Below are 27365 nucleotides of genomic sequence, written 5' to 3'. Positions count from 1 at the left end.
ATGATGAGAGGAGCTTACCCTTGTTTTTGAAGTACTTAATGACAGATTTAAGAGTGGTCGCGATAAACACCATTGTGATGGGTGATCGATCCCCTGAGAGATGTGCGCGTAAGGATGTATTAGTTTACCATCGGAGCGAATGAGTGTGAGGAAGAGAAAGGGGGGAAAAACCCACCACTGCCCATACGACACTCTCTCTTTACTTATTTTACGCTGACTGGCACAGCACGCAACACTCCCCCTCCTCTTCTATCTCTCTCTCTTTCTCTATCACTCTCTCTCACACACAGTAGCCCACCCCAGAGGATATTCAGTTGCTGTTTGAGTTGTACTCTCTCTCTCTCTCTCTCTCTCTCTCTCTGCATCCACCTTCATCAATTGTGCGTCTCTCCTCCCCTCACGTCTCTAGCTATAGAGCATGTCTCTCTGTCGCATTGCATAGGTTTAAGTCTCTCTCACCTTGCCTTTACTGCTGTGGAGGTATAACCAACTTGGATCCGTGCCATACACTATGGATCACTGACAATCAGCCTATTGTGTTTCTCTACACCGCTGCAGCCCCTGCCACTCCTCCTTTCGCTCTGTCCTTTTTCTTTTGAGCTGGGGGGCCCAGGACGAGTTTGAAAAGCATCCTAGAGCATTCAGCAGAGATTAAGGTGGTGGTCACCCACCAAGCTCCTATTTAAGGGCTCACTGCTGCAGTATTTCATTAGTGTCGAAGCAAGTGTAAGTTTCTTTCTCTTTCTCGCTCTCCTTTTTTCCTTTCTAATGAACTGTGAATGGCCACTCAGCATTTTCACACGTGAGGTTGGTCAGAACTCAATTTAGATTCAGTGCACACGACTCACAGCTGTGGGTTTGTGATTTCACTGTATGTCTTTGACATTGTCATGAGCCTTTGGACCAGAGAAGACATATTGAGTAGTTTTCAGACCTTCAAGTTGGGTTTCTTGAGAAAAGGACATTTAAACCTGATATTTACCAAGCCAGGCATGCCAATCAGTAGTGCTGTAAATTAGAGCCCTCTGTTCATCATAGCACACTCAGATAACACACAGATGGCCATGATGCATTGACACTGATCCAACGTGGCTACCATCATATAGAGCGTGACGACCACTCAGTAGCACAGCAAATGTCGCTCCCTGTTTTTATGCACTTTATGAATAAGAATTGGCTACAAAAATCTGAAGTATTCTGTAATAGTTTGTTAGAGCAATTTTACAGCAGTGGTAAAAATGTTAATTGCCCCTTGTCCACTAAAAAACAGATTTGGTAGATCCCCCTTATGTCAGATTCTAATTTACTGATTCTTATTCTAATTTTACTTTCCCAATAGACCATTTTGATTGGGGGTGAATTTGAGTAAATATTGTGCAAAATATATTTCTAAATTGCAGCTTTGTGTACTTTTCATCTGTAACATTGGAACATATTTAATGAATCTGGTTTAGGTTCTGGTTCCTCTCAAAAAAATCTAGTTCTTGCTAATGGTGTGTTTAAAGTCATGATGAAACATCTGAGTGAAACAGATTATAAGAAAGGAGTGGGATTTAAGCATTCTAAATGATTGGAGAAGTCCGGCATACGTCACCAGTGAGAAGTCTGTTGTTTCACCAGAAGATTGAGTTATGACATTCTGATAAAAAAAAAAATTTTAATGCACAGATGAATTAACATCAACTTTCATTTTCATGCCAATTTTTTAATGACCCTTCACTGTCTTTTAGAGGCAACTACATATTAAACAGTACAAAATAACAAAAACCCATAACAAAAAAAAAAATTCTTAATGTAATGCACTGTAGATAAAGTAGCAGTTTTGCGGTACCAACCAGATAGTAGTATCGGAAGCATTGTCATAATATTTTAATAAAGTGTTTTGTCTGCATTGGCAAAAGAATGTGCATGAAAGAACTGTTAACTGAAACGAACATCATTTGGCTCCAATATTTACAAAAACAGACATCTTGGTTCCTTACACTAGTTGTAGCTACTGCTTCTAGAGCTGCTTTGCTTGTCTTTTTCCTGGTTTGATGTTGTGTATTCCGTTGGCTCACCCTGGCTCAGCTAAAGGGCACACTCATAATGAGATTGGGGTACAGCCCCCTAAAATGCTAAAAACTTTCTGCCTGACTGATCCTATTGTGTTTAGTGGTTTCCAGCACTACCAGTCCTGAAACACACATATATAAACACACAGAAATTCTAGCTCTCCTCCTCCCCATGTCCCAGGCAAAACATTAACTGGAGAAGACAAACTTATTCATGCAAAGCAGCTGGAGGGCCAACAGAAATGCCTATTAAACACTAGCCTGAAGAGATGAACAACAGCTAAATGAATATACCTCACATAACGCAATATTGTTTTTCACTCACTGTATACCCAAAGAACATATGGCAAATTGCATTCGAAGAAACATCTCTTAATGACTTGCGCCGATATACAAACCATAGTCCAGCTGGGATTGTAATGCTGCACTCGTGCTGATACAATAGAAATTAATAGGACTATAATGAGACAGAATGGGGATTGTGAACAAAACTCTGGCAGTGTGTGGACTCCCTCAAAGACGTTTCAGCTATTGTGTGTCGCTGTGCGAAAATGCCAGACAGACATAAAAATGTAGTATACCACAAGAGACAGGAAGGAAAAGGAAGAAAGCATTTGAACTTTAATGAGGAATGGGTTCGTAGACAGGGTTTGCTCTGTATGTATAATGTATAAGGTACAAAAAAACTAGCTCAAATGTGCAAGGGCATCATGCTCTTTTTTTTTCTTCTTTTTTGAAGGGGAAATCAGTGGCAGTTCTGGCTGCCAATTGGTGTCCAAATGAAAGATAAGACATGACTAAAGAAACAACTTTTTTTTTCTTTATCCCTTCATTTATTAGAAAGTTAGATTTTCGGCTAATGTACATTGGTTAGCTGCTTCAAAGAATAAATAATTATCTGTTATCATTTGGACAAAATTTTACATATTGGTGCATCCCTATTTAAAATACATTTGCTGCATGATACTTTTGCATTCTTTGCACTGAAGATCAGCAGAGCAAAATCCTCAGTATTTTTAAGTCAGAAAGGTTTCATTATTATTAACTATTAAATCTCGAATCAGAATCTTCCATCTTAATGTTTATTCCATTTCCTCTGATTGAACAGTCTTAACAAATGCAAATAAATATTCACTGCAATCACTCTCATATTCATGTATTCATAAGAGACATAATAGTAGTTGAAAAGGTTAGGCTGTTCTATCACCTTTAATCAAAGCAGCCATCGCACTGACAGCAAAAACATGGATGATTAGAGAGAATCCAAAAAAAGAGTCCCCTAGCAACAGTAGAGGAAAGAGAGGGTACTTCAGCAAGTGAGCGAGTCACATGAGGCCAGCCCACACCTGCACAACAGCCTTTATCATTCGTCCTGCATGCTGCGGTTCACACAATGGACCCACTCAGTCCAGTGTCTGCAGTCACCAGGTTAACAGCCTCTGCCCACATATCACTGGTGAAAACAAACATGCAGGACAGTTGGACAGATTTACAAGTATAAATCAGAGGAGCAGTCAATATGTACTGATCATAATGTAAAAATGCTGCTTACAGAATGTATCGTAATCCAGATATTTCCTGAAACAGGTTTTATGAATCAGCTATGCCTGCATGATGTCATCTAGTGTCACATTACGGCGCACAGATGATCATAATAGGAAAGAAAGAAATATACCATAATTCCCACTGGTTATAAGCAATTGACAGACAAGCGAACATTACTGCACCTCAAGCATGCGGTTTATTGAGATGTGTACTATTACTATATAAAAACATTCTTAAATCAAGATACTTTTTACTTGAGAAGCAAAATGATTTAAGATATTAAGTCTTGTTTTTTTTTTTTATTAAGTTAATTATTGCCAGTGGGGTCCGAAAAATAATCTTGTTTTCCCTTTGAATTAAGTTTATTTTTCCGACCTCAGTGGCAGATTTTTTTTTCCAAGCATAAACTCAATTATATTAAGAATCTTTAGACATTTCTAATGGAAAACAAGATAAAATACTAAGTATAAAGTTTTTTTTTGTAAGCAACTGTCTGGCAACACCCTTGCAAGCACCCAGAGCACCCTAGTAACTGCATAGCAACGCTCTGAAAACCACTCAGAACACCTTAGCAAGTGCATAGCACACACAAATCAAGTGTATTTTTACTATTTAAAGTGCTTTCTCAGAAAGGCTTTTACAGTACATTTAAATTTACTGTTTTTCCTGTAAACTGTAAAATAGCTGATATTTAAACTTGTGGTGAACTTTCAAGTTGCTACATTGCTTCATAAACAGTCTGTAGTTAGGGTAATGGACTATGTTACTTGGTGGATTATCATCATTAAGTGATTATTATAATTAATAAATTTCTACCATTTTATGAAAGCAATAGGCCTCCTAAGGCAGTGTACCAAACAGTCTCTCTTAACTTATTGATTTATTACTGGGTGGGTGAAAATAAACATGGATATGCAAGAGAATCTGAGTTATTATCTGAGTTATATTCTCTAGTTATTACACACAACAAAAACCCATGTGCCTGACTCTTATATGACCTGGTTATGGTTACTAGGGTAGCTGTGTGTGAATTTGGTGATAAAATCCATCAAGGGCTTGCAAGGGCTCTACATCTTGGCTCGATTCCAAATCAACGAGACCCACGCACAATATGCCTGAGTGAGGCATGTGAAGAGGAACTGCTGATTTTCAAGGGCACTTGATGTGAAAATGCTTCTTAGTTTCCACTGAAAGCAATATGTGAACTGACTTACACTCCAAGATTCAGACATTTGCTGTGTTGATCAAGGACGATGTTATGTCATCGACTGAAATAAGCAAAGATGGTTTCTGTGGTCATTTGATAGCAAGAAGGTCAGCGTCACCTCGGCCAATGCAGAGCCACAGGTTCAGTTGTTGCTGTAAGCCAGTGAGATCAGGACATTGGCTCAGAATGTGAAGAAAACTCTTGTGTCAGCACAAAAGACCAGACTAATAAAAACTACACACACAACATGCTCATAAACACCTTCACCTATATTCAAGCAAGACCGACCAATTATTCTCTCACATTTTTGTAAGGATGCACTTTATATCAGATACCTGATTGGATAGAGATCTTTTTCTCATGGTTGCTATGGGCACTCGGGGTGGTTTCTAAGCTGTTGCTATGTGGTTGTTAGGGTATTCTGTGAGATTGCTAGGGTGTTGTAATGTGGTTGCTAGGGTGTTGCTATGTGGTTGCTTAGTTGCCCTAGTCATAATGTGGTTGCTTGGTTATTCTGGGAGATTGACAGGGTGTTGCTATTACAATGTTTTGAATGATTTAATTTGAAGCAAATTAAACTCTGCACTCATTAACAATATGATCTGTTCTTCCTGGCTGAGCACGATCATCAAAATATCTATTTAACCACAGCTTACTTATGTGTATTTTGCATTTTTAAAGTTAAATTTGATACTTAAGGTGACACTTAAGGTGATAATACATTTTTGAGCAATGTTGCCGAGCGATGTTGCTTAGGCACTTTACCATTGAGAATGGGCAACAAATTTCTATCTGGATACTTTAGATTGCCCATTGACGCCAACACTGTAACTTTGCTTAAAAAGTTGCCCCGTGTATCATCAGCCTTACAGTTTAGATCGAGATGTTTAAGTCAGTAAGATTTTTTTTTTCAAATAAATTAATTCTTTAATTCAGCAAGTATGCATTAAATTGATCAAACGTGACAGTAAACACTGTAAATTTATGTATGATTTTTTTTTATTTCAAATAAACACTGCTCTTTTGAACTTTCTATTAAAAAAAGAATCCTGAAAAAAAGTTTTTCCACAAAGATCAGGGCCGGACAATATATTTAAATAGAAAACAGTGGTTTTAAATTGTGAGAATTTCACAATATAATTATTTTACTGAGTTTTTGATCAAATAAATGCTGCCTTGGTGAGAATAAGAGACTTCCTTCAAAAAATCTTATACCAATATTTAAACATTTGCACATTTTTCTAAACACAGACAAAACTTCAATAACTTGTTTTTATTTATATGCTTTTGTGATTTCTTGAAAGATATCTGACTTGGTCCATGTAACGCTTCACAATTCAATTTTCACTCACGTTTCCAAATTTCCTTTGGTATATTAGCACAATTTGTTTATGTCTCCCAACCAGGACACATAAAGATAGATAGGAATATTCATCACTTTAGATAGACACCGAATTTTCTTTCTATGATTCACAAATAGTGTGGTGAACAATATCTCTCCCTTTCACTAGAGAACAGTAAGGAGAAACAGACCTTCAGATTTCTAAGTGTGAAGTATTAAAATATCAGATGAGTCCCACCCAGACACAGGCCTGATAAATAATACAGCAGCCAGCCACTCTACTGTCTCTGCTCAAACATATGTGGCATATTGATCTGTAACATGTCTGACCCAGCATCGGCTCCAAAGTGTGCCAATATCTGTGTCAGAAAACTGGGCCAGTTCCAGCACAATGAGAAATTCGATCCCCTACAGCACATCAGCAGAGACTCCTGAGCCAATATTGGGATTTGGGATGGTATTTTTACACCCCTGGCATAAAGAAACTCTCTTCTATTCTCATCTTATTGAGTGCTGAATATGGTGATGTACATGTTTGTTTTACAAAATTGCTATATGTATAGCATAAATTTGTTAGAGTTTTGTAGTAGACAGTTTTTATGTGCCATGTTAGTAAGTCAAATCTAGAAGTGTTGTAGATACCATGCGTGCAAACATGAAAGACAACTGTGTTTGGACTTATTCCCAGACTGATCAACATTTTGATATCAGATGTTTTGCTTTTGAATTAATTTTATAGAAATTATACACACTTCTCAATTAGACTTCAAACAAGCTATTTGGCTTAACTATCACTGGTTCGTAGCAATTGTGTGTTTATATATATATATATATATATATATATATACACATATATACATATATATATACATATATACATATACATATATATATATACATATACATATACATATATACATCAAACGTGGCAGAAAAGACCTTTACATTGTTATTTCTAATTAAAATTAATGCTGTTTACATTCATCAAAGAATCCTGAATTTTTTTTTACGCTTTCCTCAAAAACATTAAGCAGCTGTTTTCAACATTGATAATAATAATAGTTTCTTGAGCACCAAATCAGCATATTAGAATGATTTCTGAAGGATCATGTGGCACTGAAGACTGGAGTGATTGCTGCTGAAAATTCAGCTTTGCCATCACAGAAATAAATGACATTTGAAACTGTATTAAAATAGAAAACTGTCATTAGTATCAGTATTACTGTTTTTACAGTATTTTTGATCAAATAAATGCAGCCTTGGTGAGCATAAGAGATTTCCTTTAAAAAACAATACACGTTATGTTAATTATTTCATTTTTTTTTTTTAGCTTAACACCCTCAGTTTCCATTTATACTTTGTTGTATGGAAGAGAGCAGTATGAACAATCTGCTAAACTTCTCCATTTGTGTTCCACAGAAGAGAGTAGTCATACATTTGCACAACATGAGGGCGAGTAAATGATGACAGAATTTTTATTTTTGGATGAACTGAGGTCCCAGTCCTCTCAGATTCCTTTAGAAAAAAAATAATTATCATTGATTTCATTATAAATAATGAAACTGTGAATTGTAGCAGAATCTGCAATGTAAAAGAATGGTGCCATCTTGTGGCACTACATAGTATCTCAGCCTTTCATAAACTGACACTGGAGAGGGGAAGGGAGGGTCTCTTGGGAACTTATGATGACAAAAACATTTTAACACTAGGAAGTTCAGGTCAGTGCCCCGTTGTAGTGACATTCATAGAGAAAGAGGTGTGTGTGTGTTTGTGAGTGAGATGTGTGTGTGCTTCCCTGAGCAGCTGTATAGCACAAAGCCTATTTGAAAGTAATTACATTAATTAGACCGCATTAGAAGTGTTTACCACAACGTATGGACTGTAGGCCACCTCACTAAATAAGTATGTGCTACTGTCCAACACGTCTGAAGAGAAGCTGAATCCAACAAAGCATTTTAAAACAAATGACTGCCTCAAACACAATTACAAACCATTATTGTAATATTAGGACAGTTGATTGATTTTATAATAAATATTTACAATCATATTTGGTATCATTTTTCTTTTCTTTTTGCTTTACTGATAGTAACATTTGAATGGTGTGAATGCCACAAGTTTGTGTAAAACCTGAAGATCATGTTCTCCAGCACGATTTAAGAATTATCCAAAAAGAATCAAGAACTGAATTTCGATGGGAGTGGACTGTAGGTCACATACGGTTTTTCAGAGACATCTGTCTGCACATCTGATGTAAGTGAAGGGAGCAGCTTGCCTGGTGGCTGGGATGAGATTTTAACACAGCCCTAAGAAATCAACTATGTTGTCTGCCAAGAACCTTGAGGATTAGTAAACATCACATACTCTTCATCTTTCCATGTAAGACCCAAACTAAAACTCTGCTCTAAACAAGCCCGTGCTAAGACTATGACTGCATATAAAAAAAGGATTAATTTTACATGCAATATGTACACATATTTAGTTCTGGATTAGTCTTAAAAGTAACTTCAGATGCAGTGGGTTTAATCTGAGCAAATCAGCCCACTGGAAAATCAGATTTGTTTATGACAACATATTACGACTGCAGAAGTGCAGTTCATAAGTTACATTTTTACAGTTTGTAAACATAAATGTAAAAATCACAAAAGCACATAAATTATTACAATTAAAACTGCAGATATAAAAGCAAATTAAAAATATTAGTAAATACTATAATAGCATATAAAATAACTGGCCTGATTCATGAACAAATCATTCTTTTGAGTCAGACTGCTTTGATTTTTCTGGTGTATCTGCAAGCTTTAAAGTTTTTAGTTCCTATTGCTTGTAATCATCTGGAAAACAGGGGTCGGTATGTTATTCAACATATTTCCTTTTGTATTCCACAGAAGAACGTCATACAGATTTAGAACGACATCAGAGTAAGTAAATGATGACAAATTTGCAGTTTACAGTGAAATATCCTTTAAAGACCGATAAAACCTAAATTGAAGAACATCTCTTTGAATAATCCTGTATTCTCTTATGGAGCAGATTCTCTAGAAATCTCTCTTTAGTTCAGTAACACTTGCTGCTATTGTGTATCTCAGCACTAGGCTTGTCATGGCCTGCCACGTTCCAGACTTCAAACACCATCCTTCAAACTAGGCAACACATGAAACTATACTTTAATCATCGCTCTTCAACTTTTCGCCACAAAAAAACTTGTCAGAACCCATCAGAGTTCCAAAGGTCTATAGCTCTGAATTTTAACACCTGCTAATACTACTGGCCATTCTTTGTTATGCCAACAGAAATTATAAAGTGAGATAATTAATCTTTGAGCACCAGCTTGTGCACTTAAGCTACATACAGGAGCAAACTAGATTTGAAGCGCTACCTTTCCAGTCGTGGCAGGACTGACTGAAGGTGTAGTTGGGCTGGCCCTGCAGTGGGACGCCCTTTCGAGCTGGTGGTCCCACCCAGGGTTTGGGTGCCCATAGTGCATTTTGCTGCTGGTGAATTTTGGAGGTGAGGAGTCTGCGGCGAAGGCTGCCCTCCGTCTTGTGCTGGAGGTTCAATTTGCGAGTATAAAGTGGAAGAAGTTCATCTTCGTCCTCATAGTAGGTCCTATTCCAGCATTTCCCAGCTGGTTCGGTAGAGAGGCAGTCCACGTATGCAATCATCCTGTGTTTGACAGAAGTATCTCAACTTCAGCCAAGTTTGGGACGTTCAACCACAGGTTCCCACATCCACCCTTTTCCTTTTTATCTCCACAGAGCCAGGACAACTAGGCGTACAGAGAAACCTCCACAAACATTGGGTTTCCACAAGTCACTAATCATGCTAGAGTTGGGCAACATTCCGCAAGAGCAAATCTGGTTTCTCCATAGACAAAAAGATCAAACACGAATCAGTGAAAACACATATTTTGTTGTCCTCTCACTAACAACCTAAAGCTTTAGACTGAGAGAATGTGCAAGTTAGCTTGCTTGTATAATCTGTAAACCAGGATTATCCTTTTACATCCAAGTGCTGCTGAAGGCAGGCTTTGCACTACAGATGGTCACCTGTGAAAAGGTGAAAAATAATGCTGAACTAATTACAATTTTTTTTAACCTAAATGCTCAAAAAGGAGAAAAAAAGAAGAGTTGTATTTTAACATAAATTTCCCTTTTGACCTCCACTGGAGCTACAAATAATGTTCAAAATGGCACAATATTTTACGCAAAACATTTGAATTGATAGTCTATGTTTTACACATTAGTTCTATAATTCTACTAGCCTGGTTGCTGTTTTAGAATTAAGTTTTTTTTTTTATAAAATACTTAAACCAAGTTGAGGGTAATAAGTGCTATTATATTTGTGTTGCAACTCCCGATACACTCTTAAAAATAAAGGTGCTTCAAAAGGTTCTTCAAGCGATGCCATAGAAGAACCATTTTTGGTTCCACAAAGAACCATTCAGTCAAAGGTTCTTTAAAGAACCATCTCTTTCTTGTGTTTTTGTAATCTGAAGAACCTTCTTTCGCCACAAAGAACCTTTTGTGAAATAGAAAGGTTCTTCAGATGTTAAAGGTTCTTTATGGAACCATTTAGACAAAAAGGTTCTTCTATGGCATCGTGAAGCACCTTTATTTTTAAGAGTGTAGTGGGTATGTTGTAACTACAGCACTCATGTAATTTACATGATTTAGTTATAAGTTGTAGATTTCAAAACAACTTTAATTAGCAGCATATAAATGTGATTAAACTATATCAAAGTTTGAGATAAAGTAAATAAATAGCTAAAAATAATGAAATAGCTAACAAATAAATGATAAACTAATAAATTATAAATAAACCGTCAGTCTTCCATATCTTCTTAAAACCAACTTGAGTCACTTTCACAGCTGTTTGTGGCCATTGGATGAATAGAACATGAGAATTAGAGAGGCAGCGAGGGAGAGAAATACGATATGACCAACAGATAGTCAGACAGAAAGAGCATTGTACTCTAGTTATCTCTAGCAAATGTAACTGTCTAAGTCAAGATAATGAGTTGAGCCCCAGGATGGGTGACATAAATCTGGGGCTGGAAAGATATCCCTCACCCAAACAGATCAACAACACACTCCTAAATTGTATTTCAGCACTTTATGTTTGCATAGACAAGCTGGATATAATATAATTGTCCATTTCATCGATCAGATCTGATTAAACTCCATCCGGGGTCTAATCCAAACCCTTGAGCTCAATTCTTTGGATGACCGCCAAAGGAAGGAACTGGACCAGATGAGAATTCCAGCAACCAGAAGATGTCCTGCCAAGAGCTTAAACTTACATACAACCACCCTGGCCCAAAGAGAGCTTTTCACAGAAATACTATCACGTCCACATAAATCTAGGCTTATCATTTAACATGCCTGGCAGCAAATGTTGAATGTATGTCCGTTCTGTGCTCCGTGTTAACCTAAATGAATAACATTGTATTGAAGTTTACGCAGTGACGTGGCCACTTTGAGGGTTTATCATGGAGTAGAAATTTCAGAGTGTTCTAAGTCTCTTTCCCAGAAACTTCTTTTGTTGCAAGCAGTGAAGTATGTGTTCGTGTGGTCATTGCTCACTGGTCTGCAAAGCATCTGGATCCACTTAATTGAATGAACAGTTATGCATTTGTGAGGACGCAGTGCAAATTTGTTAAAGGGGTCATAGGATGCGATTTCATTTTTCCTTTCTCTTTGGAGTGTTACAAGCTCTTGGTGCATAAAGAAGATCTGTAAAGTTGCAAAGACTAAAGTCTCAAATCCAAAGAGATATTCTTTATAAAAGTTAAGAGTCAACCATGCCTACCTAAAACGGCTCGTTCTAACACGCCCCCACATGTCTACGTCAAGATGTGGGAAGATTTGCATAACGCCGCCCAAATGTTCACGCAATGAAAGAAGGCGTAACTTTGATCCTCGCTGTAGTATTGTTGCTGCTGCCGCCGCCATGTCTTGTTGTTTGTCGTTTCTCCGATCACAAATGCAGACATGGTTTTAAGTTTACGCAGCTCGATACGCAACGCAACACGTAAAAAGACAGTATAGGTCATTATAATCCGTAATTATGTCCCCACTGGATGCAACAAATGCCTCGTTTATAATGGGTTTTACTGGTTTTGTCTCGTTGCGCCGGGAGACGGCATCACAGTATGGTAAGAGTCTTAACATTTCCGTCACACGCTTGAGGTATTCGGCCAATCACAACGCACTGCATAGCTGGCCAATCAGAGCACACCTTGCTTTTCCGACCGATGTGCTTTGTAAAAATCGACACGTTTCAGAAAGGCGGGGCATAGAGGAGAAACAATAATGTACAGTATGTGGAAAATAATGTGTTTTTTTAACCTTAAACCGCATAAACACATTGCATTACACCAAATACACAAAATAATGCTCTTTTTAGCAACATCATATGACCCCTTTAAACTAACAAAAGAAAAAACTTTTTGTGACTGAAGAAATTCGAAACGGCATGTTTATTGATTTTCTTGAGTTCATTATGAATAAAAGCGAGAAAATTAGAAACCTAATAGAATCCCACGTTCTTCCAAAATTTATTTTTCCTCCTACAGAAGAAAGTAAACTTAGATTAGTTCCCCCAACGAATCACACAAACCACTGGTTCTGAATAGAGATTGTGCGCCCCCACTAGGTGCAAGTCTGCACCACCCGAATCCCTGCTTGCTTGGGCACACAAACTTCAAGGTTGGGGGGGGGTTCAACAAAGGTTGCTATGGAGTCCCTGTAATTCAGTCAGAGGCACCTGCTGGAGCAGACTGTATGCTCAACTCTGCATGCACGGCTCTATTGTTGTTTCCATTTGGATAATTTCTATCCTTTGTCATTCTTGACTCAGTGGACGTGACCTCGATCAGACGGAGCTGTTGTGTGGGAAGTTGCCATCATTTAATATCCTGTATACTACTAATATCGACCATAACATGATAAATATTATCAGTTTATCCTATATGCCAGAATTAAAAAAATGGAACATCCCTAATCTCAAATCAGGTTTTACACAACTTGAGGAGTTCATTTCAGCTTAAAAGCTGCTGTCATTACAGCAAAAGGAGGGTGTGCACAAATGTACATATTTCAGATACCACTTTACTTGTATATATAGCTATCTACTGTGCACATCCATGTCCAATATGGATTAATGGAATGCCAGCTTAAAGCTGTTAATGACATTCCCGCAGTATTCCAGTATTCAGACCACCAGTGTTCCCAGCTAGACTGCAATATACATATACAAAGATTACTGTTAGTAAATTTGAGGATTGTGAAATATTTTATGTGAACTTTCAATGTTGTAACTACTACACAGTAGTGCTAGTACACCACATAATTCTTTTAAGCAATAAATAACTTGAGTTCAAAAGACATTTGTACAGTGGAAAACCACAGTCCATTAAACTAATTTTACAGATGCTCTGTATCATACACTCCTACGAAGAAGCATCTTGGAGGAGGAAACCATTTTCAGCTTTTGGGCTACATTTCCAAATCCTCCCATCTGTCAGTCTCTCAGTGTTTTGTCCCTCATTTTTTACACAGTGTCTTAAAGAATGCAGTAACATCCTGAGTCTTTGATTCAACAATAAAATCATTAACTAGATTCCATCTTGGAATCGTCCCTTGTGGCATTTCTGAAATGAAGAATGACCTTTCTTTGCCTATTATCTTAACTCTGAAAATAACTGCAGGCCAAACTCGATGGACTCCACCAATGTTACAGGGATCAGACTCAGAATTCCACTAATGTGGAAGGGAGGGTCGGCTCCGCACACGCCTAGTGACTGAGACCCTCATGTGGGGCTGACATATCTGGAATGGCCATCATTTTTCAGGCTCCAAGCCAACCCTGGCTAATGTCCATGATTCATAACTGTCACATGAACCATGAATGCCTCGTGTGAAATGGGAAAAAGTGCATAATGAGACATTCATGAGATTCAAATCCAGGTGTTTTAACAATTAAGCCTGGATAATCACACCGAGATTTGGAAAAATTATCATCCTGACAGCTGAGAAGCCCGTAAGATGCCATCTTCTGCATCTTCAGTCCAAAGCAAGCAAAAACAAGGAAAAATCCTCCTACTTTAACAGATATGATGAGATGATTGGTCCTATGGGTAGGATTGCAAAAAGAGCGAGACAATAATTGGATTACATCCAATCAGCTGCTCTGGCTCTTCTGGAAAACAGTAACATGGAGAGAGGGAGGCGGGTACCTTTATCTAGGTCAAGGAAGCTTAATTTATTTTAAAAAATCTTACACAGAAGAGCACTTTCAGGCTTTTAAAGTGAATTACACTCAGTCCCTGCCTCCCACGAGAGTCGTCTCCACTTCTCATTTAAGTCACAGAAGGACGCTGATTTGTTTCAAGTCCTGAGGAGCAGCTGACTAACAGAATGCTCTTTTAGCTGCTCATCAGGGAGCCGCTAAACTGCCTCTCCATCATGTGACACTTTTAGAGAAGCCTGTGGGTTGTGGGTCACCGCATACATTTGCATTCAATGATTTCACCTCTGACAACAGGAGTCAGTCCATAAAGCAGCTTTACTTTATGAGAGCAGACGAACTTACTTTGGATGCTGGTGTGCAGTGTGTTGGTGTACAATTAGCTTAAAAAGGAAAATCCACAAGGGTTCTTGAGGGAAGGGGAGGAGCGCTGCTGGTGTTGATATGAGTGATATGAATGCACTTGTTTTGGAGCTTGACTTTAAAACACAAGCCTGTCTCAACCTGCACAGAGCCCTCAGCTACAGGCTGACTGCATCCAAGTTCATAGTGCTGCTGCAAAGGACAGATTTTTGTAAACAATTCTGTTCATAAAACAATGAAGTATGCTTTAGGCCAGTTTTCATGCAGTTTAGTGGATCTGATCTATTATATATCTATTTCAATCTATAAGTTGAAGAAAATACTGAAATAAAACGCACTATTCAACCAAACTAGCCAGCAAAAAGAATTGTTTTAATAAAATAAAAGTATGTTTATGAAGTTTAGTAGGGAAATTGGGGCTAGTTGTCACAGTTTGTCTCAAGTCTCAAGTCTACAGTTAAAAGATACAGTTAATTTAACACGCGCTTTGTGACAACATGCCCCATTAGCACTGTAGGAGTTGTCACAAACTTGCCATCATTACCGGTACTGACTTTTCAGCAAAACTTAAACCATAAAAAACTATGAATAATGAAACAAACAAAATTTAGAGGAACAGCAAAAATATAAAATATACAAAAAAAAAACCTAACCATTGTTTTGATAAACATATTGTAACAAATAAATTACATTAAAATAAAATGAAATAAAATGATAATGTGTGAAATGTGATTGCATGAAAAATGCCACCACATAAAAAACAGTTTCAGGTTCAAACTTAAGAGGGTAATTTAAAAAAGCAAAAATTTTAAAACTACTTAAAAATTTTAAGTTATATGATGTTGCTAAAAAGAACATTATGTTGTGTATTTGGTGTAATGAAATGTGTTTATGCGGTTTAAGGTTCAAAAAACATATTATTTTCCACATACTGTACATTATTGTTTCTCCTCTATGCCCCGCCTTTCTGAAACGGGTCGATTTTTACAAAGCTCATCGGTCTGAAAAGCGAGGTGTGCTCTGATTGGCCAGCTATCCAGTGCGTTGTGATTGGCTGAATACCTCAAGCATGTGACGGAAATGTTCAAACTCGCATTTGAATCATCAGTTGCAAATCCTTTAAATGAAAACGTACTTACAGACTGTGAGTCAGAACAGCTGGCATTGTTGTCTACTCTCCCAGGATCAGGAAACAGTCCACCATAAAATGCAGGCATGACGAAGCAGATATCGTCCTCTTTTGGAAGGCCAAACAAAGTAGTTTCGCTTTCACAACAAAACACCCGGCAACAACAATACTACAGCGAGGATCAAAGTTATGCCTTCTTTCTTTGCGTGAACATTTGGGCGGCGTTATGCAAATTTTCCCACATCATGATGTAGACATGTGGGGGCCTGTTAGAATGAGCCGTTTTAGGTAGGCGTGGCTGACTCTTAACTTTTATAAAGAATATCTCTTTGGATTTGAGACTTTAGTCTTTGCAACTTTACAGATCTTCTTTATGCACCAAGAGCTTGTAACACTCCAAAGAGAAAGGAAAAATTGAAATCGCATCATAGGACTCCTTTAACTACTTAACTGTTGGTTTGAAACCATGATAAATCACTATTTTAAAAATAAATAAATAAATAACTTTGACTTAAAACCTTACAGATGCTATGATAACTAGCCCCTTATGCATAACTTTACAACTGTTGAATGAATAACCATTTTATGCTATTTTTATTTGACCCTATTATCAAAAAACTAAAGAAAAAGGTCAGAAAATGTAACTTTGAAGATTTTCACTTCGAAATCATTGGCAATAACCAGTCATGACAAAAAGCACAAAATACCAATGTGACTATTGATAACATGACCTTCAGGTCACTGGTGAATGAAAGAGGTGAGCGGTGTCAAAAAATGAAATAAATAAATAAAAATAAAACCTTAAAAAATCAGGTCACCATGCTGGGCAGATTATTTATGCTTGATATGAAAAATACAATGGATAACAAAAAGTCACAAAACAACAGACAAGTAAAAAGAAAAGAGAGAAAGAAAGAGGGTGAACAAGAACAGATCATCCATCCAAAAGAAACATACACACTCGGACATACACACACAACATTGCAAAACAAAAAGCAAAAGCTACTATATTCATTTATCATAGAGTGATAGTGCACCCTAAAATAAAACAGTCTGTCATCATTTACTGTTGTTCCAAACCTCTATAACTTTCTTTCTTTACATTAATACAAAAGGTGAATTTTTGAAGAATATCCTTTCCACTATTTTTTATATGATCAATGTAAAGGAGAATTGGGACTATCAAGCTCTAAATTGACAAAAAGCACCATAAAAGCACTTCTTTGATACTTTTGAAGCTTGAAAGCTTCAGTCCTCATTCATTATAACTACACAGAAAAGAGCGACCTGCACATTCTTCTAAATTTATTTTTCACATACCGGTTTGTAACACCAAGAATGAGTAAATGATGACTAATTTTAATGTCCGACTAAACTTTCTCTTTAAACTAAACCCAAAGCATTTTATATGCTGTTTAAAGAGCAAATGAGAAACACAATGCCAGCACAGAGCCAAAACCGCAAAGAATGACAAATCTGCAACACTTGCAACTCAAGCTTGCATTTCTAAAGAGAAATTTGCCATGGAATCACAGCTTGGTAGAGTTCACATAAAAGACAGATCAGATAAAAGTTTCCTCCTTTTTTATAAACAACTCCACTCTCATCACCTTAAAACTCTGGCACGGTCACCGTAACTTTTCTGACAGATTCCCACCTAACCCCCCCACCACCACTACCACCAGCAGCCTGCAAGCTGTACTTCCTAGCAAGAAAACAAAGGAACCGGAGGAGAGAGCAGTGCTTTGAAACTGAGCAGGACGTTTAACTAACAGCTGAGCTCGATACCCCTCCCTTTGTCTTCCATCAGGGAACTGTTACACTCTGAAACTGCAATAGCTTGCGTATGTCTCCTAGCTGTTCTTTGTCTTTCTTTCTTCCAGTTTTGAAAGTCTGACACTTACCTCTCAGACAGAACATGGTCTCCTGCCTCTTCCACTGTGTGTTGGTATTTGCTGGGAAGTGTGTCAAGAGTTTTGCAGCGCACTGTCCTCACACAGCTCAGCGTCTCAGCCGGAGCAGCTGCCCCCCGTCCCTCCCGAGCACAAACACTCACACAGGTTCATAGGCACTATCTCTAACCTCCTCCTTCACTTTCACCCACGTATACACACACACACACGGTGGCAACCTGCCAGCTCATGCACCCTGGGAAAATGTTATCCAACCCCATAGTCCTGCCATTCCATAGGACTGACACTGCAGGACAAAGGATAGAGAGGTGGAGAGATTGTGTGAGAGAGAGACTGACTCAGTCAGAGAGACCCCCTCCTTCTCTCTCTCTCTCTCTCTCTCTCTCTCTCTTCACCCCCAACTGCAGCACTGCAGAGCATTGATTGTTCTTAACTTAGATGTCAGCAGTCAGCAGTCGCTGGCTTTTGACACACACAAAGTTAAATATAGCTAAATCCCCTCAACTCAATTGTTTGTTACAGAAATAAAAGGTCATTGTCCTAGGCTGTCATCGGCCACTAATGCTTAGTTTAATTGCCAAAACACACAAAACATGCTTTGTGTGCTGCATTTTGACCATGTCATGTGCAGTTAATCTTTATCATATCAAACCTAATTCAAGTGCAACTACTAGAATGTCACTGTAGTCAATTTAACAGTTTTCCCAATGCCAAGTCTGTTTATGTTAGCCGAAACACTGGTGTTGACTGTGGAGTGAGAATAAATAGAATGCTTTGACTAATGAAATCAAACTGTTAACTATGGACTCCTTACAAGGAAATCCCTGACTATCACAAGGTAAATAAAATCATGTTGCTGGGAACTTAGTTTTAAATTCTGCTGGAGTTTTACTAAACCTGTGTGATAGACCTTATAAACATGGTTAAGTGAGACTATACATTTTTTTATTATAATTGGATTAATTTGTCAATTAATCAATCAATCATTTAAAAATAAATAAAATGTCCAGGTCATCCCAAAATCAAAAGAAGAAATTATACTTTGCATAAGAAAAATTATTTTAATGACAATTAAGCATATTTGACCCAAATTCTCATTACTGTAATTTGTCCAAATTGTCATTACCATAATGCCACATAAAAAAAAAATGAATATAAAAAAAACAATAATAATAATAATATATATATATTGCCAGTAAGGACATCTGTAATGTTACAAAAGATTTATATTTCAAATAAATGCTGTTCTTCTGACATTTCTATTCAAAGAATCCTGAATAAAATGTATTATGGTTTCCATAAAATATTAAGCAGCACAACTGTTTTCAGCATTAATAAATGTTTCTTGAGCACCAAATCAGCATATTAGATTGATTTCTGAAGGATCAAGTGACAGTGAAGTGTGGAGTAATGACTGATGAAAATTCAGCTTTGCCATCACATGAATAAATTACATTTTCAAATATATTAACATAGAGAAGTTATTTTAATGTGTATTTAATATTTCACAATATTACTGTTTTTGATTGATTAAATACATGCCGTCTTGGAGAGCATTTCTTTCAAAAACATTTTACTGAACTTTTGAACACTAGCAAAGTAAAAATGTGAGAAAGTAACATTGCTGCATGTGCAATGACAATGCCCTACCCTATACTCTGTCAATCACCCTGACACTTTCCCTCAAAGCCCTGAGTGGAGGACCATTTCAAAATGCCCCTTCTAGCCATGATGAATCCCTCAACAAAATTTAAACCTCTAATGTTTTCAAGTATTTCACTGGTGATATTAAGGAATAACCACAAACAGCTCATTAGACAAACTGAAAGCTGAGTGTCCTCTGCTTACCTCTGTGATGGAGAGGTGCATAAACCCACTCATCATAGTCATCACCAGTATCCAGCTGCTCTCTGTGGCAGGGGAGGAAATGTGCATGCTGCTCGGACAGAGTGGAAAGACCCAGAGCACCGAGGGTTCGAGGTAAAGGGTGACTTTTGCCCTCTGCCAACTCCCCTCTGTACCTCAGAAAGCTCCTCTCACCCCACATCTCCAACAACCAGCAGCAACAAAAGCCTGACTTGAACCAAAGAGTCAGGCACGTCTCCAAATGCCCCACATTTACTTACGAAACGCAAAACAGCAGCTTAAATCACTCTAACATGGAGGGAGGATTTATAAACACGCTTGCAAAGACCAAGGGCGGGTCCTTCTAGAATATCCATGCTTCAAAATATGATGTTGAAATTGTCCTCATACGCTGCACTACAAGCAGTGCTGGTCTTCAACATGCCTTTATCTCCAATAATACATTCTTCTTTGTTTGTCTAAATGAGTTTGACTCCAAACAAGCAAAGTGCACTCTCAGGAAGTCTTAAAAAAACTTTGGACAGAAAGTGGGGAAATTCCTCTGCTCCCCAGCTGTGACACGTCGGTGCGTTGGCATGAGCAAGTGTGTGTGTGTGTGTGTGTGTGTGTGTGTGTGTGTGAGCGTGCACACTCATGTGTTCCACCAGCTCGGCTGTGTCTGCTTCAGCATGATTTCTGCATGCTCTTTCTTCAGGTGGAGCTAAATAAAATCCATCTATTATGCCACTCAATGTATAAGGTGATTTAAAGTAATATTAAACTGAACAGCTCCTGGCTAAACCACAAGATTCTCACACTCCTCCTGTATAATCGTCATAATGCAACACTTTAGCGTGGTCCACACGCACCCTATAAATAGATAAAGCAGATTAATCGCTTTAGAGTGTCTTACAGGTGACCAGGGAAAGGCTCTTAGACCTGACATATAGGGTGTCTGTTATTTTAATGAATTTGGCATGATTATTTATCTATGATGAGTACAGACTGACAGTACAGAAACAAGTACAGCACAGAACAGGTTAATGCGGATGTATCCAATCCAAAACCACTGAAAAATCAGAGCAGACATGAAATGTTACTTGTTTAATGACTTTGATCTGCTGCACTAATAGTAAGTATTGCTTTCCGAAAAGAAATGCTATATTTTAAATCTCACATTTCGAAGATATACATCTTTCTTAGTTCAAGACTGTCTTGGGATATAGCAACATATTTGTGATTCATACATCAGCTAATGGTGTAAAAAACTGAGTTCCAAAAGAAAAACAAACTAAAAGTCAATGACTGTTACAGTTCGCCCCCTCCCAGAAGGTGCATCCTCATGCCTAAAGTCCAACTGAGGAGGGAGGGTGGGGGCTCTGATGGAGGACGTGGAGCAGGAGAAAGGCAGGGACTGGGAGAAGGTGATGGAAGGAACCATGGTGGAGAAGACGGAGGGAGAACCAGGGAGGAGCCAGGAGCAGGAGGAGCCAGGTGTTGGTCCAGAGGCCAGCCAGGACGAGGCCCCAAGGTGGAGTCGAGGGAGGGAGGAGCCATGGAGAAGGCCTTGACGACACCCTGGGGACATGCGATGGAGACGGAGCCACTGCAGTTGGAGACCCAGGTGGAGCAGAGCAGATGGAGAGCCAGGGTGACAACCAAGGTCCGGAGGGCTAAGGCGGAGCTGACGGCTCAGGCGACTGAGGCAGAGACAGGGACCCGGAAGACCGCGGTGGAGCCGGAGTGAATGAGGACGAAGGTGGAGCCGGAGGGAAGGAGGAGCTTGACAGAGGCGACAGATGGTCGATGACTGACCAAGGCAAAGCCGGAGGGACGAGGGAGCCCGGTGGAGCCAGTGGAATGATGGGCCATGGCGGAGCCGATGGGTCGGAGGACCGAGGTGGATTCCAGGACTCGGAGGCTGGAGGCGGAGACAGGGGATCCTCACGCCTAGGTGGAGCTGGAGACTGGAAATCCCGAGGCGGATCAGAGCGCCCAGATGGCGCTGACTGAGGGTGAGATGAGGGACTGGCAGGAACCAGCGGAGACAGGGCTGAGGAACTGGCTGGCATAAGAGGAAGCGGGAGAGGGAGGCTGGGTGGGAGCCACAGGGAGTCACAGGGAGCTTAGGAGACACAGGAGAGCGTAACGGAACCAGCGGAGACTCAGGGGACGTAGGAACATGGGGAATTACCTCCCCTACCCAGTCAATTAAGTCCTCTTTAAAACAGTCCATTAGTTCCTCATAATATAGTCCAGTGACCAGTTGCAGCTCACCCTCAGTGTGGGCGGGGCTTTCCGCCAAGCCCTCGATCTCCACAAGCACTCTCTCATGCACGTGCGGTGTAGCCGACTCACACACCTGGTCAGACGTCTCTTGAGGCTCAGGCTCCAGGGCGATGATCGGCTCAGTTGCAGTTTTATGCGCTGGCTCTCATGGCAGGATCAGGCTCACCATCTGCGGTGGGCTCAGGCACTTGCTCCGTGCAGAGAGATGACGGCTGGCTGGTCTCTGGATGTGGAGTGGGGCTGGTGTGGTCCTCAGCCAGGCCGATAGTGAACGGAGAGTTGTTGTTCACCAGCAACCACTCCACGTATGCGGCAAAATCCCTCCTGGGACCATCCGCTGGAACGTGTGCCTTCGACCGCTCACTCAGGCTGGCGTGGTAAAATACACAGAGCGAGCGGTCAGGGTAATGAGTCAGGCACGCGAGATGTAAAAATAGAACAAAGGAACTCAGGAGAACACAGGGCTTAAATGAACAGAGACAAACGAGATAATCAACACAGGTGAACAGAATTAACTAATCAAGGGAGCATGGAAAACTAGGTCAAGAAACAAAACAGGAACAGGGAAAAACAAACTAAAATGGCCGTTACAAAAGTCTAGTCAGGAAAACATTGTGTAAGCCCATGCGGTTTCATTAGGTATCATCTCATGCCATTAGTAAATTACATTAAAATTGGTGTATATGTATTTAACATGCAAGAACCACTGCTGCGCAAACCGTGATGTCTGATTCTCAAACAAATGACTCTTATGAACCAGTTCTTTTTAATGAGTCAGTGAAAAAGATTCATGAATTTGAATGAAACTGTCATGGATTTGCTCACGGGTTAGCAATCTGAATCAGACTAAGTAAATCATTCAGAGTTGTTACTGACTCTCTGTTGTATTCATAAACAGAGTGACATTTATATTGCACAGATAAAATATTTAACAATCAGCTAGATCAAATAAATTCATCTGAATGAGTCCTTTTTCCTTGTGGCTGAAAAGTTTCTTGTGTTATACGTTCCAACCATTGACCCATATCGGTGCCACCAAATAATGTTTGATAATAGTGAGAACGTGTGCCAGCTGGCACAATCAGCTCGCCCATAGTCAAATGTGTCCCAAAAGCTTTGAAATCAAGCAGCAATCCAAATGTTCCAGACTGATTTACATGGCATTAATCTGGAAGCTACACATTGACCCTAAAACGCTCTCTGATGGCACAAAACAGTTCCAAGGTCTTATATGCCATGTTTTTGTACACCACAATTCAGCAGTAATGCATATAATTTGACACTGGTTTTAAAATTGATTCTTTCAATTGATATGAAAATATGTTAATTGTATTTACATTGATTCAATACCACTTTTTATGTGCTCTTGGCATGCTTAGATGAATAATTAATTTCTAGTTTATGCTGCTGTCTAGTTAATGTGTAGTTTCTGCTGCTTACGGGTGTTACAGTAATGTCAGAATAATAACTTGAAACAATAATACAGCCAATTACTTTTGGCACTATTAGGATATTTTCTGTTTATGTCAACATTGAGGTGCACCATGTTTAGCTGCAAATTAGCAAACATATTTCAGCCACAAGAGGGTGCTATGAACCCAAACATTCCCTTTAACTCTTTGCGATATGCCTAAAAGGAAAATACTGTAGTGTAGCCAGCTACATAATTTGTTCATGTCAATCAAGCACTAACTCAAGACATCATTACGTTCTGAACAGGCAGCCGTTCCTCATATTCTGGGATTATATTCAAGCCTTTAAAACATCAGATAAGGCATGATAAATAAAGAGAGGGAAACACAAACTATCAAGCCAGAGCTGTAACAGATACCTGATACAGAAGCTTATCCGACACGCTTAGCTACCTTCCTGTTTACACAAGATTTTCACTCCTGCACAGTGTTTTTGTGCCATTTTGCCCCACATTTCCTTGAGGGACAGACAGTTTCAGTGTCCAGCTAAAAACATAAGCATCCATGACTTTATCACTCTTTAAGTATGCAATTTTAGATATTTTAACTTTAATTAAAAAAGTGTTTTTCAATAACATAATTTATTTTAAATAAGTACTAATTTTATTTTAGGCTATAGTTTGAGTTTATGTTTATGACAACTTTCCTTTTGGCAAGAAAGTTTCCATAAAAATGCATTAAAACAAATAAAGTTTACTTTGGTTTTATATTTCAATGCATAAAGAAGCATTGAATGAAATGTAATAAAGCTTATGGTTTTCAGTAACTATTGGAATCTTTACAAGGAACATGTGCTCAGACTGCAAAGTTGAAATTAAATGGAAATGCAATCTATTCCAGACAGACCATAACTGCAGTTTTACTTATGAGTTGGTCGACTCCACCCAAATAAACCAATGAATTCAAATCTCTCCTTCTCTGCACACACACACGTCCCAAAAATTAATGAAAGGCACTTTCCCCACTAAAGCAGGACTAAACAACCCCAGGATCAGATGTTTTCAATTAGGATTAAATTGGAAAAAGGGAGCAGCAACAGTGGTGGAGTCGCATATTTCAACCATAAAGTCCAGTCATATGGCCTTGGCAAACTAATAAGCCATTAAAACCACATTAAGGGCACTTGTTGAATGGTAACCAATGACCTTAACTGACACATCTACCCCCTTGACCCGACTTTTACCTGCCATCTACCTCTGTTTTGTTTCTCTGGGTTGATTCTGTTTGTTTTTGCACAAAAATGCAATAAGGGCCTTCGATCTGAAGTTTCGCTTAGTTTTCTTCTCAAGTGACAGTCAGTGCTCTTTGTGGAAACAGACCTAAACCAGAGCAGTTTCTATTTATAAATTATTATATATAGATAGTATAAGACCTTTCACAATTTTGCTTAAAAGCCATTAAATAATGAATTATATGGACTTGCAAATCTTGCAAAACGGCTTGATAAAATTATAAACAAAGACCGTCCCAATGAGTATTAAACAACATTATTTATGCACTTTAAGTCATTTTGAAGAGTTCTTTTTACTTTGCCACTCAGACAAGTGACTTTATAGAGGCCAAGCAAAACAAGACCAGATATATTTTTGATCAAGAAGACATCATATAATTTTCATGCAACAAGTCAGGCTGAATAGGCTTAATTTCAGGTTCAAGGAGACTTCACAGATTTCACACTTCACAGATTTTCTGCAGCCAGTGGTTATAAGGCTCCTTTCACTCTATAGCCAGGGAGACTTCACAAAGAGGAAACATTCACAAAACCAGGAGGAAATCCTGAAGTCTGTCGCTGTCCTATCTCAGTCATCCTCCCTCTGATATCTTCAATGATGATATCTGTGTTATTCCAGTATCACTCACAGCTGTCACCACAGACTTCACATAAGGTCACCATCTGTATCAGCAACCATCTCGACCACAGCATAGTATAATAAAGGGCCATTTTAATGTAATATTTTAAAGAAATACAGAAATAAAGTCTCAACTGTGAGATATGAAATCGCAGTAAACTTTTTAAACATTAAGGCAGAAACGTGCTATACACATATGAAATGGAGATTCTCAACCAAGTCAAAAGCCAAAATGGGTTCATGCTGTAAACTACAAACTTTGAGGAGGATCCTTTCAAAAATACTTTCGACCACCCATTGTGGTGGTTAGTACAAACACTGATTGTTAATATACAGTATACTGGCCTTCAGATTATTACAGCTCTTTGTGAGGAATGAAGCTTATCTGCATATAAACAAGAAAAAAAAGAATGTTTATTTTTAAATTATCTGTTTTTTTTTTTTGCTACTGTGAGCACATTTGATAAGACTAACATACATAGTATGTTGTGTCTAGGCCTGTGTGTGTTTATGGTATATGGGAGTATGGGTTGAAAACAATAAACTCGGTTAGACTGCACCGTGGCAGGGGGGAGATTCTTCGGTTCCAGACTTCCAGGTGTGAATCTGCTTGCTGACTGAGGGATTTAGGAATGTGCAGGATTTTTCCGCCAAGGAAAATCATATTTCTCTTTCAACCCGACTAAGCATCCCACACTGACCTACTTCTCCACATCCCCATGAGATCTTTTAATTAGTCTGAAGTAAAGGGCAAACTGAAGGGGAATCTGCACAAAAGACACCCACATGCTGAAGAAGAAGAATTTACAGATACTGTTATCTGGGAAAAAAAAAACTAGAATTCAGTCTTAAATAGATTGATGCCTACAGTTCTGCAAAACTTCTGGAATTCCCAAAACATAGTGAGCAATTAGAGCAATTTTGTAATTAACAAAACTCTGCTGGAAAAAATAAATACAGTTTAAATATATATAAAATACAACCTATACAATATACAAATAAGGACATTGTAAAAAAAAGAGAAAAAGTGGCATAAGGCACATAGAAGTTATAGTGCAAACCAGTGATAAAAACAACTGTGAAGATATAACGAGTGTAGTGCAAAAGAGCTTATCAAAATGATTGACTGATGATTCAAACGCGAGTTTTGAGCAGTGTAGAGTAGCGCTTGTTGTTTGTCATTTCTCCGATCACAAATGCAGACATGGTTTTATGTTTACGCAGTGCGATACGCAACGCAACGCGTAAAAAGACGGTGTAAGTCATTATAATAAGTAATTATGTCCACACTGGATGCAACAAATGCCTCGTTTGTAATGGGTTTTGCCAGGAGATGGCATCACAGTATGGTAAGTGGAGTAACATTTCCGTCACACACTTGAAGTATCCAGCCAATCACAACGCACTGGATAGCTGGCCAATCAGAGCACACCTCGCTTTTCAGACCGATGAGTTTTGTAAAAATCGACGCGTTTCAGAAAGGCGGGGCATAGAGGAGAAAAAATAATGTACAGTATGTGGAAAATTATGTGATTAATCTTAAACCGCATAAACACATTTCATTACACCAAATACACAAAATAATGTTCTTTTTAGCAACATCATATGATCCCTTAGCTTAAGGTGGTTTGCTGGTCTTAGCTGGCCTCACAGTCTGGTCAGGATGGTTTTAGAGGGATTGGGAAACCAGCTTGACAAACAGCTCAGCCAACCTGGCCAGACTGCGAGACCTGTTTAAACCAGCTAAGATCAGCAAACCAGCTTAGTCCGGCATAAGGTGGCCTTTCAGCCGAGAAATAAAAGGAAAAAACATTCCAGTGCAATTTTTTACAACTGACATTCCCAGCAAATGTTATCCTGAGCTAGTCAGGCAAAACGGCCTCGACAGAAATTTGGACTGAGGCCATAAACAGAAGGCAAATGATTTGGAACAGTAGAGACTTTTGTACTGACAATGGGACTAAAGCCCAGGATGACTATAAACTCAAAGAAAACATCAGGCCCTGACCTCTGTGAGTCACACTGGTGTGAACCCGTAAGAGACCTTTACTCCAACTCTGCCATGACTAAATAAACTCAATAACAAAAGTGCTTCAATCTCAGAGACTC

General features: G+C 38.8%; 1 protein-coding gene across 12 annotated transcripts in view; it reads right to left on the bottom strand.

The window, feature by feature from the left end:
- LOC107674080 (NHS-like protein 1) overlaps positions 1 to 27365 on the bottom strand; it is a 50736-nt gene that overhangs the window by 18380 nt on the left and 4991 nt on the right. For 6 of the 12 annotated variants that reach the window (XM_016467940.1, XM_016467943.1, XM_016467949.1 and 3 more), the window contains exon 1: positions 9525 to 10086. The exons of 1 other annotated variant lie outside the window; for it this stretch is intronic. In XM_016467940.1, the coding sequence (XP_016323426.1) occupies positions 9525 to 9810 (286 nt within the window). In that variant the 5' untranslated portion in view covers positions 9811 to 10086. Of the gene's footprint in view, positions 1 to 18; positions 205 to 9524; positions 10087 to 17791; positions 18162 to 19648; positions 20164 to 27365 lie in introns of those variants that run through there. 5 more of the 12 variants (XM_016467946.1, XM_016467948.1, XM_016467941.1 and 2 more) reach the window with 4 other exon arrangements.

The sequence above is a fragment of the Sinocyclocheilus anshuiensis genome, unplaced genomic scaffold, assembly GCF_001515605.1.
Source record: "Sinocyclocheilus anshuiensis isolate Anshui unplaced genomic scaffold, SAMN03320099.WGS_v1.1 scaffold544, whole genome shotgun sequence".
NCBI lineage: Eukaryota > Metazoa > Chordata > Actinopteri > Cypriniformes > Cyprinidae > Sinocyclocheilus > Sinocyclocheilus anshuiensis.
Note: the sequence above shows the minus strand (reverse complement) of the source record. Positions and strands in the feature narration are given on the sequence as shown.